Genomic DNA, 16,983 nt, shown 5'->3' on the forward strand with positions numbered 1-16,983 from the left:
ATAAGTATTTGACCCCTCTGCAAAACATGACTTAGTACTTGGTGGCAAAACCCTTGTTGGCAATCACAGAGGTCAGATGTTTCTTGTAGTTGGCCACCAGGTTTGCACACATCTCAGGAGGGATTTTGTCCCACTCCTCTTTGCAGATCTTCTCCAAGTCATTTAGGTTTCGAGGCTGACGTTTGGCAACTCGAACCTTCAGCTCCCTCCACAGATTCTCTATGGGATTAAGGTCTGGAGACTGGCTAGGCCACTCCAGGACCTTAATCTGCTTCTTCTTGAGCTACTCCTTTGTTGCCTTGGCCGTGTGTTTTGGGTCATTGTCATGCTGGAATACCCATCCACAACCCATTTTCAATGCCCTGGCTGAGGGAAGGAGATTCTCAACCAAGTAATGACAGTACATGGCCCCGTCAAATGATGTGGTGAAGTTGTCCTGTCACCTTAGCAGAAAAACACCCCCAAAGCATAATGTTTCCACCTCCATGTTTGACAAACTGAGCAATTAGGGGAGAAGGGTCTTGGAAAGGGAGGTGGCCAAGAACCCGATGGTTACTCTGACAGAGCTCCAGAGTTCCTCTGTGGAGATGGGAGAACCTTCCAGAAGGACAACCATCACTGCAACACTCCACCAATCAGACCTATATGGTAGAGTGGCCAGACGAAAGCCACTCAGTAAAAGGCACATAACAGCCCGCTTGGCGTTTGCTAAAAGGCAACTAAAGGACTCTCAGACCATGTGAAAGAAGATTATCTGGTCTGATGAAACCAAGATTGAACTCTTTGGCCTGAATGCCAAGCGTCACGTCTGGAGGAAACCTGGCACCATCCCTACAGTGAAGCATGGTGGTGGCAGCATCATGCTGTAGGGATGCTTTTCGATGGCAGGGAATGGGAGACAAGTCAGGATCGATGAAAGATGAACAGAGCAAAGTACAGAGAGATCCTTGATGAAAACCTGCTCCAGAGTGCTCAAGACCTCAGACTGGGGTGAAGTTTCACCTTCCAACAGGACAATGACGCTAAACACACAGCCAAGACAACGCAGGAGTGGCTTCAGGACAAGTCTCTGAATGTCCTTGAGTGACCCAGCCGGAGCCCAGACTTGACCCTGATCTAACATCGCTGGAGAGACCTGAAAATAGCTGTGCAGCGACGCTCCCCATCCAACCTGACAGAGCTTGAGAGGATCTGCAGAGAAAAATGGGAGAAACTCCCTAAATACAGATGTGCCAAGCTTTTAGCGTCATACCCAAGAAGACTTGAGGCTGTAATCGCTGCCAAGGTGCTTCAACAAAGTACTGAGTAAAGGGTCTGAATACTTATGTAAATGTGATATTTCACTCTTTTTTATATCAATTAGCTAAAATGTATTATGGGGTATTGTGTGTAGATTGATGAGGGGAAAAAAACTATTTAATACATTTTAGAATAAGGCTGTAATGTAACAAAATGTGAAAAAACTAGAGTCTGAATACTTTGCGAATGCACTGTTTATGCAAACACAACCCCCCCACCAAGTGAACATCTGACTTCACTTTAGATGTCTCTCTCTCTCTGCTTCTCTCTCTCTCTGGTTCTCCCTCTGTCGATCTCTCTCTTTCTCTCTCTCTCTTTCTTGGTCTCTCTTTCTGTTTCTCTCTGTCGATCTCTCTCTCTGTTTCTCTTTCTCTCGATTTCTCTCTCTCACTCTGTTTCTCTCTCTTGCTCTCTCTTTCTGTTTCTCTTTCTTGCTCTCTCTCTCTGTTTCTCTCTCTTCCTCTCTCCAGGTACTACAGAGGGGCGGTGGGGGCTCTGCTGGTGTATGACATCACCAAGCACCTAACCTATGAGAGTGTGGAGCGTTGGCTGAAGGAGCTGTACGACCACGCCGACCCCCACATGGTGGTCATGCTGGTGGGCAACAAGAGTGATCTAGGTACCCTGAGGACCGTGCCCACCGAGGAGGCCAAGGACTTCACAGGTGATAATTTACTTACCAGTTAGTTAAAAGTTACTAGTTACTTACTAGTTATTTACCAGTTATGAGTTACTAGTTAGTTACTAGTTATGTACCAGTTACTTACCAGTTACCTGTAACTTAGTTACACAAGTGTGCAATATGAGGTCAATGATAGAAGGTGGAAGAATATTGCTAAATGTTTCATATTGCTTTTCCATAGAATAGCATATCAATGTCTGATGGTAATGTAAAAGAAATGACCAACTTTGCATCAATGAAAAGGAATTCTAGGGTTGGTTCTTAGCATGATTGAGTATGATGTACGTAAGAATAAAGTCAACAAGGTATTCCTTCTCATGCAGAAAAGAATGGCCTCTTGTTTATGGAGACGTCAGCTCTGGATTCTACCAACGTTGAAGCTGCTTTCCAGGAAGTTCTCACAGGTTCTTATTATGTTGCTCTTGTGCTTCATACCTTTATCTAGAAAACGTTAGACAACACCATGTCATGTGGATCTCTACTATTGTACTTTGTGCACTTTTCTGCCATGCACCTTTTCTGTGACGTGTGTGTGTAAGACCAGCATCACTTTTTGACGTGATGATATCTGTTACCCCCAGCGATCCACAAGAAGGTGGCCGGTCGAGAGGTGCCCCGCGTGTCCATCACTGCCGTGACCCTGTCCAGTACTATTGGACCAGCTAGCGACGCCCAGGAGAAACACAGTACCTGCTGCAAGAACCTCTGACCAGTTCTGACAGGTTCTGACCAGGTTTGACCTGTTCTAACTGATTATCTTCAGTTCTACACATAATCTTCCTACTCTGCCCTCATTCAGGTTAAAGGGAATAGTGTATAGGACTGTCCAAACCAAAGACCAGGCAAGTCAAATCAAGTCACATTTAATTTACAGTGCATTTCACAATTCTCAACAAGACAGATTTAAGAGACATAGCACATTTATGTACAGTTGATCAATATTGACACTATTGGTGCTACCGTCATTCTCCCTGCTTGGCTAAATGTTGCTGACCATAACATATTTAGGTGGATTTTTTATTCTTCTGTATGCTCGTTTTTAAACTTTAGCAGTTATTATACAGCAAATAAATCTTGATTTGGTATATATTCAAAAGGAGGAACTACATTATTTTGGTATATACATCATGTTAGGTTGACCACATAAAAAAAAATCGCAAATGCGGGACAGCGGTATGATTTGCGCGATATTCGAGTGACAATGTAGCCTACACACACACATACACAAATCCCTCTCCCGCTGCACCAACAGAGCTAATTGAATAGCACGTAGCATAGTCTTTTGCCTCGTGCAAAATTTGGTGATGCTGAAATGAGAGACCACTTGTGTGGCTATTTTATGAAAATCTTCAAATATTTGGCCAAGAAAATGTTTCTTGTTGGTCTCAGGGAATGTAAAACAGTTAGGATGGGAGACTTAAAACGGGATTGAGTGAAGTAGCAGAAAATATCTTGAATGAGCAACTAATGAGCATCACAAATTTGAAGAAATTAGCTCAGCCTATATCTTTCAGTCTAATACATCTTTTTACTTAGTTTTGTAGCTCTTCGTTAGAAGCACACGTATTGTAAGTAGTAACTGTCCTCTCCAAATTAACTAGAATTTAGCCTGAAAATATTTGACAAATGTGATTGGTTGACGATATGACATTGGCCTAAATCTCGTTTTGCGCTGCGCAGAATATCAGATCTCAACAACGATTGGAGAAGTGTTTAACATCACCAGTAGGCTTAGGCTACCATATACTTATGATATATATATTGTGTATATATATATATATATATATATATACACACAGTCATAAACGCAACGTGACTGCAAAAGAGAGGTTGGAATCAATTCGCATCAAATGAATAGGACGTCTGAGTGAAATACGGGACAAATCTACTTTTAGTAAATTAGTGGGGTTTTAATTTGTTGATAAAATGCGGGACATGATTGTTTGCGGGAAGTGGGACAAAAGGCCAAAATGTGGGACTGTTCCGCACAATCCGGGACATGTGGTCAACAATCATGCGAATGTGTGGTTTGTCACCAAGATGAAAAATCGGTATGAGGTTTTGCGTTGACAAAATGGGAACACTTGTAAAGGTTAAGTTAATGACGAGTATGTTTGGCTCGGAGACTTGGTGAAGACCAAGTAGAAAGATTCATGAATTTGAAATATTGAAGTTTGATATTGCAGTAACTATGCACTGTATGTAACATTTTGTAATAGACATGTATTTTACAACCAACTTGTCATGACTCTTTTTAATTGAAGATTTCTTACATGCTAACTAGACCAGGTGCCGCCTGCGTCCTCACACGTGTGGATTTTGTCCACCCACACCAAACCCGATCAGGACATGCAGGTTGAAATATCAAAACGAACTCTGAACCAACTATATTCATTTGGGGGACAGGTCAAAAAGTATTAAACATTTATGGAAATTTAGCCAGCTAGCTTACTGTTGCAGGCTAATTTGTCCTGGGATATAAACATTGGGTTGTTATTTTACCTGAAATGCACAAGGTCCACTACTGACAATGAATCCACAGATAAAAGGGTAAACCGAGTTTGTTTCTAGTAATCTCTCCTCCTTCAGGCTTCTTCTTCTGATTTTATATGGCGCTTGGCAACCAACTTTAAGGTGCCTTACCATAAACCGACTGGACTGGAGTGTGGACCTCAGTTCATCTTTCAATCACCCACGTGGGTATATGCTCCTCAAAACCAATGAGGAGATGGAAGAGGCAGGACTTGCAGCGCGTCGAGTGTCACAAATAGAACCAAGTTCTATTTTAGCGCCTGGCTACGCAGACACTCGTTGACGCGAGCGAGCAGTGTGTGTGCAATGATTGAATAACATGTATGTGTACATTTATTTGCGACGCAGGCTGTGTGGTCTGCATGTTAGAGATTGCTGAGTACTCTGTCATTCACTCTCACTATTATCCTCCAGAGGGCAGTGCTGTTTAAAATCCATCTACGGTGGTGCGAGGACTCAACAAAGTGGTGTCTCCATAGGTCTACATTTGATTTGTAATTCCTCATCACACATATTTCCTTCAGTATTTTATGAATAAATAAATATCATAAACACAGATAAATGTTTGAGCGGTCTTATTATGGGACTTTGACCTAAATGAATGGCATCATCTACATTTCGATTGAGTCAGTCTGAGCGTGGTGTCCAGGTAAGTGTTTGTGTTGGTCAAGGCCCATGTCATACTCTCATAACACCAACATACTGTGTTGTTCTCTGTCAAACACACCTGTGCAATGGTACCTGGTTAGAGAGGACAGCAGTGTCAATGGAGGGAGCGATTCATTCTCACAAACAGTACCAGTCAAAAGTTTGGACACACCTACTCATTCAAGGTTTTTTCTTTATTTTACTATTTTCTACATTGTAGAATAATAGTGAAGACATAAAAGCTATGAAATAACAAATATGGAATCATGTAGTAACCACAAAATTGTTAAACAAATCAAAATATAGTTTATATTTTAGATTCTTCAAAGTAGCCAGCCTTTGCCTTCATGACAGCTTTGCACACGCATGGCATTCTCTCAACCAGCTTCACCTGGAATGCTATTCCAACAGTCTTGAAGGAGTTCTCACATATGCTGAGCATTTGTTGGCTGCTTTTCCTTCACTTTGCAGTCCAATCCAACACAAACCATCGGGTGATTGTGGAGGCCAGGTCATCTGATGCAGCACTGCATCATTCTCCTTCTTGGTCAAATAGCCCTTACACAGCCTGGAGGTGTGTATGGTCATTGTCCTGTTGAAAAACAAATGATAGTCCAACTAAGCGCAAACCAGATGGGATGGTGTATCGCTGCATAATGCTGTGGTAGCCATGCTGGTTATGTGTGCCTTGAATTCTAAATAAATCACTGACAGTGTCATCAGCAAAGCACCCCCACACATCACACCCCTCCTTCAAACTTCACAGTGGGAACCACACGTGGAGATCATAAGTTCACCTACTCTGCGACTCACAAAGACACAGCGGTTGGAACTAAAAATCTCACATTTGGACTCACCAGAACAAAGGACAGATTTCCACTAGTCTAATGTCCACTGCTTGTGTTTCTTGGCCCAAGCAAGTCTCTTCTTATTATTGGTGTCCTTTAGTAGTGCTTTCTTTGCAGCAATTTGACCATGAAGGCCTGATTCACAGTCTCCTCTGAACAATTGATTTTGAGATGTGTCTGTTACTTAAACTCTGTGAAGCATTTATTTGTGCTGAAATCTGTTTTGCAGTTATCTCTAATGAACTTGTCCTCTGCAGCAGAGGTAACTCTGGGTCTTCCTTTCCTGTGGCGGTCCTCATGATAGCCAGTTTCATCATAGCGCTTGATGGTTTTTGTGACTGCATTTGAAGAAAAGTTCTTGACATTTTCCGGATTGACTGGCCTTCCTGTACGATGGCACCAGAGGGGAGGGCTGCCGTCTTATCGGCTCTTAACCAACCATGCTATTTTGTTTGTTTTTTCGTGTTGTTCGTAACTTGTTTTGTACATAATGTTGCTGCTACCATCTCTTATGACCGAAAAGAGCTTCTGGACATCTGAACTGCAGTTGCTCAACTCAAACTGGATAAAGAGTTTTTCTTCAATGAGTGGGACGGGAGGGATATACTACCACAGACACCCGACCAGGCCCAGATCCCCGTGATTCGCTGGAGAAGGAAACAGATATTTAGTGGAAAAGTATCAGGGTGCCTTGCAAGGATCAGACGACGAGTGGCTAATCTGCCCTTGCCTTCCAACCTGCTAATCACTGGAAAATGAATGGGACGAACTGAAAGCACATATATAGTGTTAGTGGGGGGAAAAAGTATTTGATCCCCTGCTGATTTTATACGTTTGCCCACTTACAAAGAAATGATCAGTCTATAATTTTAATGGTAGGTTTATATGAACAGTGAGAGACAGAATAACAACAACAAAATCCAGAAAAACGCATGTGAAAAATGTTATACAATTATTTCCATTTTAATGAGGGAAATAAGTATTTGACCCCTCTGCAAAACATGACTTAGTACTTGGTGGCAAAACCCTTGTTGGCAATCACAGAGGTCAGATGTTTCTTGTAGTTGGCCACCAGGTTTGCACACATCTCAGGAGGGATTTTGTCCCACTCCTCTTTGCAGATCTTCTCCAAGTCATTTAGGTTTCGAGGCTGACGTTTGGCAACTCGAACCTTCAGCTCCCTCCACAGATTCTCTATGGGATTAAGGTCTGGAGACTGGCTAGGCCACTCCAGGACCTTAATCTGCTTCTTCTTGAGCTACTCCTTTGTTGCCTTGGCCGTGTGTTTTGGGTCATTGTCATGCTGGAATACCCATCCACAACCCATTTTCAATGCCCTGGCTGAGGGAAGGAGATTCTCAACCAAGTAATGACAGTACATGGCCCCGTCAAATGATGTGGTGAAGTTGTCCTGTCACCTTAGCAGAAAAACACCCCCAAAGCATAATGTTTCCACCTCCATGTTTGACAAACTGAGCAATTAGGGGAGAAGGGTCTTGGAAAGGGAGGTGGCCAAGAACCCGATGGTTACTCTGACAGAGCTCCAGAGTTCCTCTGTGGAGATGGGAGAACCTTCCAGAAGGACAACCATCACTGCAACACTCCACCAATCAGACCTATATGGTAGAGTGGCCAGACGAAAGCCACTCAGTAAAAGGCACATAACAGCCCGCTTGGCGTTTGCTAAAAGGCAACTAAAGGACTCTCAGACCATGTGAAAGAAGATTATCTGGTCTGATGAAACCAAGATTGAACTCTTTGGCCTGAATGCCAAGCGTCACGTCTGGAGGAAACCTGGCACCATCCCTACAGTGAAGCATGGTGGTGGCAGCATCATGCTGTAGGGATGCTTTTCGATGGCAGGGAATGGGAGACAAGTCAGGATCGATGAAAGATGAACAGAGCAAAGTACAGAGAGATCCTTGATGAAAACCTGCTCCAGAGTGCTCAAGACCTCAGACTGGGGTGAAGTTTCACCTTCCAACAGGACAATGACGCTAAACACACAGCCAAGACAACGCAGGAGTGGCTTCAGGACAAGTCTCTGAATGTCCTTGAGTGACCCAGCCGGAGCCCAGACTTGACCCTGATCTAACATCGCTGGAGAGACCTGAAAATAGCTGTGCAGCGACGCTCCCCATCCAACCTGACAGAGCTTGAGAGGATCTGCAGAGAAAAATGGGAGAAACTCCCTAAATACAGATGTGCCAAGCTTTTAGCGTCATACCCAAGAAGACTTGAGGCTGTAATCGCTGCCAAGGTGCTTCAACAAAGTACTGAGTAAAGGGTCTGAATACTTATGTAAATGTGATATTTCACTCTTTTTTATATCAATTAGCTAAAATGTATTATGGGGTATTGTGTGTAGATTGATGAGGGGAAAAAAACTATTTAATACATTTTAGAATAAGGCTGTAATGTAACAAAATGTGAAAAAACTAGAGTCTGAATACTTTGCGAATGCACTGTTTATGCAAACACAACCCCCCCACCAAGTGAACATCTGACTTCACTTTAGATGTCTCTCTCTCTCTGCTTCTCTCTCTCTCTGGTTCTCCCTCTGTCGATCTCTCTCTTTCTCTCTCTCTCTTTCTTGGTCTCTCTTTCTGTTTCTCTCTGTCGATCTCTCTCTCTGTTTCTCTTTCTCTCGATTTCTCTCTCTCACTCTGTTTCTCTCTCTTGCTCTCTCTTTCTGTTTCTCTTTCTTGCTCTCTCTCTCTGTTTCTCTCTCTTCCTCTCTCCAGGTACTACAGAGGGGCGGTGGGGGCTCTGCTGGTGTATGACATCACCAAGCACCTAACCTATGAGAGTGTGGAGCGTTGGCTGAAGGAGCTGTACGACCACGCCGACCCCCACATGGTGGTCATGCTGGTGGGCAACAAGAGTGATCTAGGTACCCTGAGGACCGTGCCCACCGAGGAGGCCAAGGACTTCACAGGTGATAATTTACTTACCAGTTAGTTAAAAGTTACTAGTTACTTACTAGTTATTTACCAGTTATGAGTTACTAGTTAGTTACTAGTTATGTACCAGTTACTTACCAGTTACCTGTAACTTAGTTACACAAGTGTGCAATATGAGGTCAATGATAGAAGGTGGAAGAATATTGCTAAATGTTTCATATTGCTTTTCCATAGAATAGCATATCAATGTCTGATGGTAATGTAAAAGAAATGACCAACTTTGCATCAATGAAAAGGAATTCTAGGGTTGGTTCTTAGCATGATTGAGTATGATGTACGTAAGAATAAAGTCAACAAGGTATTCCTTCTCATGCAGAAAAGAATGGCCTCTTGTTTATGGAGACGTCAGCTCTGGATTCTACCAACGTTGAAGCTGCTTTCCAGGAAGTTCTCACAGGTTCTTATTATGTTGCTCTTGTGCTTCATACCTTTATCTAGAAAACGTTAGACAACACCATGTCATGTGGATCTCTACTATTGTACTTTGTGCACTTTTCTGCCATGCACCTTTTCTGTGACGTGTGTGTGTAAGACCAGCATCACTTTTTGACGTGATGATATCTGTTACCCCCAGCGATCCACAAGAAGGTGGCCGGTCGAGAGGTGCCCCGCGTGTCCATCACTGCCGTGACCCTGTCCAGTACTATTGGACCAGCTAGCGACGCCCAGGAGAAACACAGTACCTGCTGCAAGAACCTCTGACCAGTTCTGACAGGTTCTGACCAGGTTTGACCTGTTCTAACTGATTATCTTCAGTTCTACACATAATCTTCCTACTCTGCCCTCATTCAGGTTAAAGGGAATAGTGTATAGGACTGTCCAAACCAAAGACCAGGCAAGTCAAATCAAGTCACATTTAATTTACAGTGCATTTCACAATTCTCAACAAGACAGATTTAAGAGACATAGCACATTTATGTACAGTTGATCAATATTGACACTATTGGTGCTACCGTCATTCTCCCTGCTTGGCTAAATGTTGCTGACCATAACATATTTAGGTGGATTTTTTATTCTTCTGTATGCTCGTTTTTAAACTTTAGCAGTTATTATACAGCAAATAAATCTTGATTTGGTATATATTCAAAAGGAGGAACTACATTATTTTGGTATATACATCATGTTAGGTTGACCACATAAAAAAAATCGCAAATGCGGGACAGCGGTATGATTTGCGCGATATTCGAGTGACAATGTAGCCTACACACACACATACACAAATCCCTCTCCCGCTGCACCAACAGAGCTAATTGAATAGCACGTAGCATAGTCTTTTGCCTCGTGCAAAATTTGGTGATGCTGAAATGAGAGACCACTTGTGTGGCTATTTTATGAAAATCTTCAAATATTTGGCCAAGAAAATGTTTCTTGTTGGTCTCAGGGAATGTAAAACAGTTAGGATGGGAGACTTAAAACGGGATTGAGTGAAGTAGCAGAAAATATCTTGAATGAGCAACTAATGAGCATCACAAATTTGAAGAAATTAGCTCAGCCTATATCTTTCAGTCTAATACATCTTTTTACTTAGTTTTGTAGCTCTTCGTTAGAAGCACACGTATTGTAAGTAGTAACTGTCCTCTCCAAATTAACTAGAATTTAGCCTGAAAATATTTGACAAATGTGATTGGTTGACGATATGACATTGGCCTAAATCTCGTTTTGCGCTGCGCAGAATATCAGATCTCAACAACGATTGGAGAAGTGTTTAACATCACCAGTAGGCTTAGGCTACCATATACTTATGATATATATATTGTGTATATATATATATATATATATATATACACACAGTCATAAACGCAACGTGACTGCAAAAGAGAGGTTGGAATCAATTCGCATCAAATGAATAGGACGTCTGAGTGAAATACGGGACAAATCTACTTTTAGTAAATTAGTGGGGTTTTAATTTGTTGATAAAATGCGGGACATGATTGTTTGCGGGAAGTGGGACAAAAGGCCAAAATGTGGGACTGTTCCGCACAATCCGGGACATGTGGTCAACAATCATGCGAATGTGTGGTTTGTCACCAAGATGAAAAATCGGTATGAGGTTTTGCGTTGACAAAATGGGAACACTTGTAAAGGTTAAGTTAATGACGAGTATGTTTGGCTCGGAGACTTGGTGAAGACCAAGTAGAAAGATTCATGAATTTGAAATATTGAAGTTTGATATTGCAGTAACTATGCACTGTATGTAACATTTTGTAATAGACATGTATTTTACAACCAACTTGTCATGACTCTTTTTAATTGAAGATTTCTTACATGCTAACTAGACCAGGTGCCGCCTGCGTCCTCACACGTGTGGATTTTGTCCACCCACACCAAACCCGATCAGGACATGCAGGTTGAAATATCAAAACGAACTCTGAACCAACTATATTCATTTGGGGGACAGGTCAAAAAGTATTAAACATTTATGGAAATTTAGCCAGCTAGCTTACTGTTGCAGGCTAATTTGTCCTGGGATATAAACATTGGGTTGTTATTTTACCTGAAATGCACAAGGTCCACTACTGACAATGAATCCACAGATAAAAGGGTAAACCGAGTTTGTTTCTAGTAATCTCTCCTCCTTCAGGCTTCTTCTTCTGATTTTATATGGCGCTTGGCAACCAACTTTAAGGTGCCTTACCATAAACCGACTGGACTGGAGTGTGGACCTCAGTTCATCTTTCAATCACCCACGTGGGTATATGCTCCTCAAAACCAATGAGGAGATGGAAGAGGCAGGACTTGCAGCGCGTCGAGTGTCACAAATAGAACCAAGTTCTATTTTAGCGCCTGGCTACGCAGACACTCGTTGACGCGAGCGAGCAGTGTGTGTGCAATGATTGAATAACATGTATGTGTACATTTATTTGCGACGCAGGCTGTGTGGTCTGCATGTTAGAGATTGCTGAGTACTCTGTCATTCACTCTCACTATTATCCTCCAGAGGGCAGTGCTGTTTAAAATCCATCTACGGTGGTGCGAGGACTCAACAAAGTGGTGTCTCCATAGGTCTACATTTGATTTGTAATTCCTCATCACACATATTTCCTTCAGTATTTTATGAATAAATAAATATCATAAACACAGATAAATGTTTGAGCGGTCTTATTATGGGACTTTGACCTAAATGAATGGCATCATCTACATTTCGATTGAGTCAGTCTGAGCGTGGTGTCCAGGTAAGTGTTTGTGTTGGTCAAGGCCCATGTCATACTCTCATAACACCAACATACTGTGTTGTTCTCTGTCAAACACACCTGTGCAATGGTACCTGGTTAGAGAGGACAGCAGTGTCAATGGAGGGAGCGATTCATTCTCACAAACAGTACCAGTCAAAAGTTTGGACACACCTACTCATTCAAGGTTTTTTCTTTATTTTACTATTTTCTACATTGTAGAATAATAGTGAAGACATAAAAGCTATGAAATAACAAATATGGAATCATGTAGTAACCACAAAATTGTTAAACAAATCAAAATATAGTTTATATTTTAGATTCTTCAAAGTAGCCAGCCTTTGCCTTCATGACAGCTTTGCACACGCATGGCATTCTCTCAACCAGCTTCACCTGGAATGCTATTCCAACAGTCTTGAAGGAGTTCTCACATATGCTGAGCATTTGTTGGCTGCTTTTCCTTCACTTTGCAGTCCAATCCAACACAAACCATCGGGTGATTGTGGAGGCCAGGTCATCTGATGCAGCACTGCATCATTCTCCTTCTTGGTCAAATAGCCCTTACACAGCCTGGAGGTGTGTATGGTCATTGTCCTGTTGAAAAACAAATGATAGTCCAACTAAGCGCAAACCAGATGGGATGGTGTATCGCTGCATAATGCTGTGGTAGCCATGCTGGTTATGTGTGCCTTGAATTCTAAATAAATCACTGACAGTGTCATCAGCAAAGCACCCCCACACATCACACCCCCTCCTTCAAACTTCACAGTGGGAACCACACGTGGAGATCATAAGTTCACCTACTCTGCGACTCACAAAGACACAGCGGTTGGAACTAAAAATCTCACATTTGGACTCACCAGAACAAAGGACAGATTTCCACTAGTCTAATGTCCACTGCTTGTGTTTCTTGGCCCAAGCAAGTCTCTTCTTATTATTGGTGTCCTTTAGTAGTGCTTTCTTTGCAGCAATTTGACCATGAAGGCCTGATTCACAGTCTCCTCTGAACAATTGATTTTGAGATGTGTCTGTTACTTAAACTCTGTGAAGCATTTATTTGTGCTGAAATCTGTTTTGCAGTTATCTCTAATGAACTTGTCCTCTGCAGCAGAGGTAACTCTGGGTCTTCCTTTCCTGTGGCGGTCCTCATGATAGCCAGTTTCATCATAGCGCTTGATGGTTTTTGTGACTGCATTTGAAGAAAAGTTCTTGACATTTTCCGGATTGACTGGCCTTCCTGTACGATGGCACCAGAGGGGAGGGCTGCCGTCTTATCGGCTCTTAACCAACCATGCTATTTTGTTTGTTTTTTCGTGTTGTTCGTAACTTGTTTTGTACATAATGTTGCTGCTACCATCTCTTATGACCGAAAAGAGCTTCTGGACATCTGAACTGCAGTTGCTCAACTCAAACTGGATAAAGAGTTTTTCTTCAATGAGTGGGACGGGAGGGATATACTACCACAGACACCCGACCAGGCCCAGATCCCCGTGATTCGCTGGAGAAGGAAACAGATATTTAGTGGAAAAGTATCAGGGTGCCTTGCAAGGATCAGACGACGAGTGGCTAATCTGCCCTTGCCTTCCAACCTGCTAATCACTGGAAAATGAATGGGACGAACTGAAAGCACATATATAGTGTTAGTGGGGGAAAAAGTATTTGATCCCCTGCTGATTTTATACGTTTGCCCACTTACAAAGAAATGATCAGTCTATAATTTTAATGGTAGGTTTATATGAACAGTGAGAGACAGAATAACAACAACAAAATCCAGAAAAACGCATGTGAAAAATGTTATACAATTATTTCCATTTTAATGAGGGAAATAAGTATTTGACCCCTCTGCAAAACATGACTTAGTACTTGGTGGCAAAACCCTTGTTGGCAATCACAGAGGTCAGATGTTTCTTGTAGTTGGCCACCAGGTTTGCACACATCTCAGGAGGGATTTTGTCCCACTCCTCTTTGCAGATCTTCTCCAAGTCATTTAGGTTTCGAGGCTGACGTTTGGCAACTCGAACCTTCAGCTCCCTCCACAGATTCTCTATGGGATTAAGGTCTGGAGACTGGCTAGGCCACTCCAGGACCTTAATCTGCTTCTTCTTGAGCTACTCCTTTGTTGCCTTGGCCGTGTGTTTTGGGTCATTGTCATGCTGGAATACCCATCCACAACCCATTTTCAATGCCCTGGCTGAGGGAAGGAGATTCTCAACCAAGTAATGACAGTACATGGCCCCGTCAAATGATGTGGTGAAGTTGTCCTGTCACCTTAGCAGAAAAACACCCCCAAAGCATAATGTTTCCACCTCCATGTTTGACGGTGGAGATGGTGTTCTTGGGGTCATAGGCAGCATTCCTCCTCCTCCAAACACGGCGAGTTGAGTTGATGCCAAAGAGCTCCATATTGGTCTCATCTGACCACAACACTTTCACCAGTTGTCCTCTGAATCATTCAGATGTTCATTGGCAAACTTCAGACGGGCATGTATATGTATTCTTGAGCAGGGGGACCTTGCGGGCGCTGCAGAATTTCAGTCCTTCACGGCGTAGTTTGTTACCAATTGTTTTCTTGGTGACAATGGTCCCAGCTGCCTTGAGATCATTGACAAGATCCTCCCGTGTAGTTCTGGGCTGATTCCTCACCATTCTCATGATCATTGCAACCCCACGAGGTGAGATCTTGCATGGAGCCCCAGGCCGAGGGATATTGACAGTTCTTTTGTGTTTCTTCTATTTGCGAATAATCGCACCAAATGTTGTCACCTTCTCACCAAGCTGCTTGGCGATGGTCTTGTAGCCCATTCCAGCCTTGTGTAGGTCTACAATCTTGTCCCTGACATCCTTGGAGAGCTCTTTGGTCTTGGCCATGGTGGAGAGTTTGGAATCTGATTGATTGATTGCTTCTGTGGACATGTGTCTTTTTTACAGGTAACAAGCTGCGGTTAGGAGCACTCCCTTTAAGAGTGTGCTCCTAATCTCAGCTCGTTACCTGTATAAAAGACACCTGGGAGCCAGAAATCTTTCTGATTGAGAGGGGTTCAAATACTTATTTCCCTCATTAAAATGCAAATCAATTTATAACATTTTTTACATGTGTTTTTCAGGATATTTTTGTTGTTATTCTGTCTCTCACTGTTCAAATAAACCTACCATTAAAATTATAGACTGATCCTTTCTTTATCAGTGGGCAAATATACAAAATCAGCAGGGGATCAAATACTTTTTTCCCCCACTGTATCCTACCAACGGGACATTAAAAACTGTAATATATTATGTTTCACAGAGTCGTGGCTGAACGACGAAATTAAGAACATACAGCAGGTGGGTTGAACACTCCATCGGAAGGACAGAACAGCAGCCTCTGGTAAGGCACGGGGCGGGGTCCTATGCACGGGGTGGGGGCCTATGCTCGCCTGAGGTAGAGTATCTCATGATAAGCTGTAGACCACACTATTTAACTAGAGAGTTTATCTGTATTTTTCGTAGCTGTCTACATACCCCCACAGACCGACGCTGGCACTAAAACCGCCATAAGCAAACAGGAAAACGGTCATCCAGAGGCGGTGCTCCTAGCGGCTGGGGACTTTAATGCAGGGAAAATTAAATCAGTTTTACCTAATTTCAATCAGCATGTTCAATGTGCAACCAGAGGAAGAAAATAATTCTAGACCACCTTTACAACACACAGAAATTCCTGCTTACAAGAAAAAATTAAAGCAGGAAGCACCAGTGACTCGGTCTATAATAAAGTGGTCAGTTGAAGCAGATGCATACGCTAAACTACAGGACTGCTTTGCTAGCACAGACTGGAATATGTTCCGGGATTCTTCCGATGGCATTGAGGAGTACACCACATCAGTCACTGGCTTTATCAATAAGTACGTTGAGGACGTCGTCCCCACAGTGGCTGTACGTACATACCCCAACCAGAAGCCATGGATTACAGGCAACATTTGCACTGAGCTAAAGGGTAGAGCTGCCGCTTTCAAGGTGCGGTACTCTAACCCGGAAGCTTATAAGAAATCCCGCTCTGACGAACCATCAAACAGGCAAAGCGTCAATACAGGACTAAGATCGAATCGTACTACACCAGCTCTGATGCTCGTCGGATGTGGCAGGGCTTGCAAACTATTACAGTGTACAAAGGGACGCACAGCTGAGAGCTGCCCAGTGACACAAGCCTACCAGACAAGCTAAATAACTTCTATGCTTGCTTCGAGGCAAGTAATACTGAAACATGCATGAGAGCATCAGCCGTTCCGGGTGACTGTGTGATCACGCTCTCCGCAGCCGATGTGAGTAAGACCTTCAAACAGGGGGCAGACGGATTACCAGGACGTGTACTCCGACCATGTGCTGACCAACTGGCAAGTGTCTTCACTGACATTTTCAACCTCTCTCTGTCTGAGTCTATAATACAAACATGTTTCAAGCAGATCACCATAGTCCCTGTGCCCAAGAACACTAAGGTAACCTGGCTAAATGACTACTGACCCTTAGCACTCACATCTGTAGCCATGAAATGCTTTGAAAGGCTGGTCATGGCTCACATCAACACCATTATCCCAGAAACCCTAGACCCACTCCAATTTGGAGTGGGTCAGCCCCCTCCTGTACTCCCTGTTCACTCATGACCGCATGGCCAGGCACGACTCCAACACCATCATGAGGTTTGCCGATGACACAACAGTGGTAGGCCTGATCACCGACAATGATAAGACAGCCTATAGGGAGGAGGTCAGAGACCTGACCATGTGGTGCAAGGACAACAATCTCTCCCTCAACGTGATCAAGACAAAGGAGATGATTGTGGACTACAGGAAATGGAGGACTGAGCATGC

At 43.1% G+C, this 16,983-nt stretch overlaps 2 protein-coding genes across 2 annotated transcripts; both read left to right on the plus strand.

The window, feature by feature from the left end:
* Window positions 1-1,737: 1,737 nt before the first annotated feature.
* LOC123726842 (ras-related protein Rab-25-like) lies at window positions 1,738-4,644 on the plus strand. Its single transcript, XM_045694904.1, has 4 exons — window positions 1,738-1,963; window positions 2,305-2,385; window positions 2,563-2,714; window positions 4,571-4,644. Exons 1-3 carry the CDS (start codon window positions 1,882-1,884, stop codon window positions 2,688-2,690), a joined length of 291 nt encoding a protein of 96 aa, XP_045550860.1. The 5' UTR covers window positions 1,738-1,881; the 3' UTR covers window positions 2,691-2,714; window positions 4,571-4,644.
* A 4,077-nt stretch (window positions 4,645-8,721) lies between these two features.
* LOC123726843 (ras-related protein Rab-25-like) lies at window positions 8,722-11,627 on the plus strand. The gene is made up of 4 exons (XM_045694905.1): window positions 8,722-8,947; window positions 9,289-9,369; window positions 9,547-9,698; window positions 11,554-11,627. The coding sequence occupies exons 1-3, from the start codon at window positions 8,866-8,868 to the stop codon at window positions 9,672-9,674; spliced, it is 291 nt and encodes a 96-aa protein (XP_045550861.1). The 5' UTR covers window positions 8,722-8,865; the 3' UTR covers window positions 9,675-9,698; window positions 11,554-11,627.
* The last annotated feature ends 5,356 nt before the right edge of the window (window positions 11,628-16,983 follow it).

This window comes from Salmo salar, chromosome ssa14 (assembly GCF_905237065.1).
Source record: "Salmo salar chromosome ssa14, Ssal_v3.1, whole genome shotgun sequence".
Lineage (NCBI taxonomy): Eukaryota > Metazoa > Chordata > Actinopteri > Salmoniformes > Salmonidae > Salmo > Salmo salar.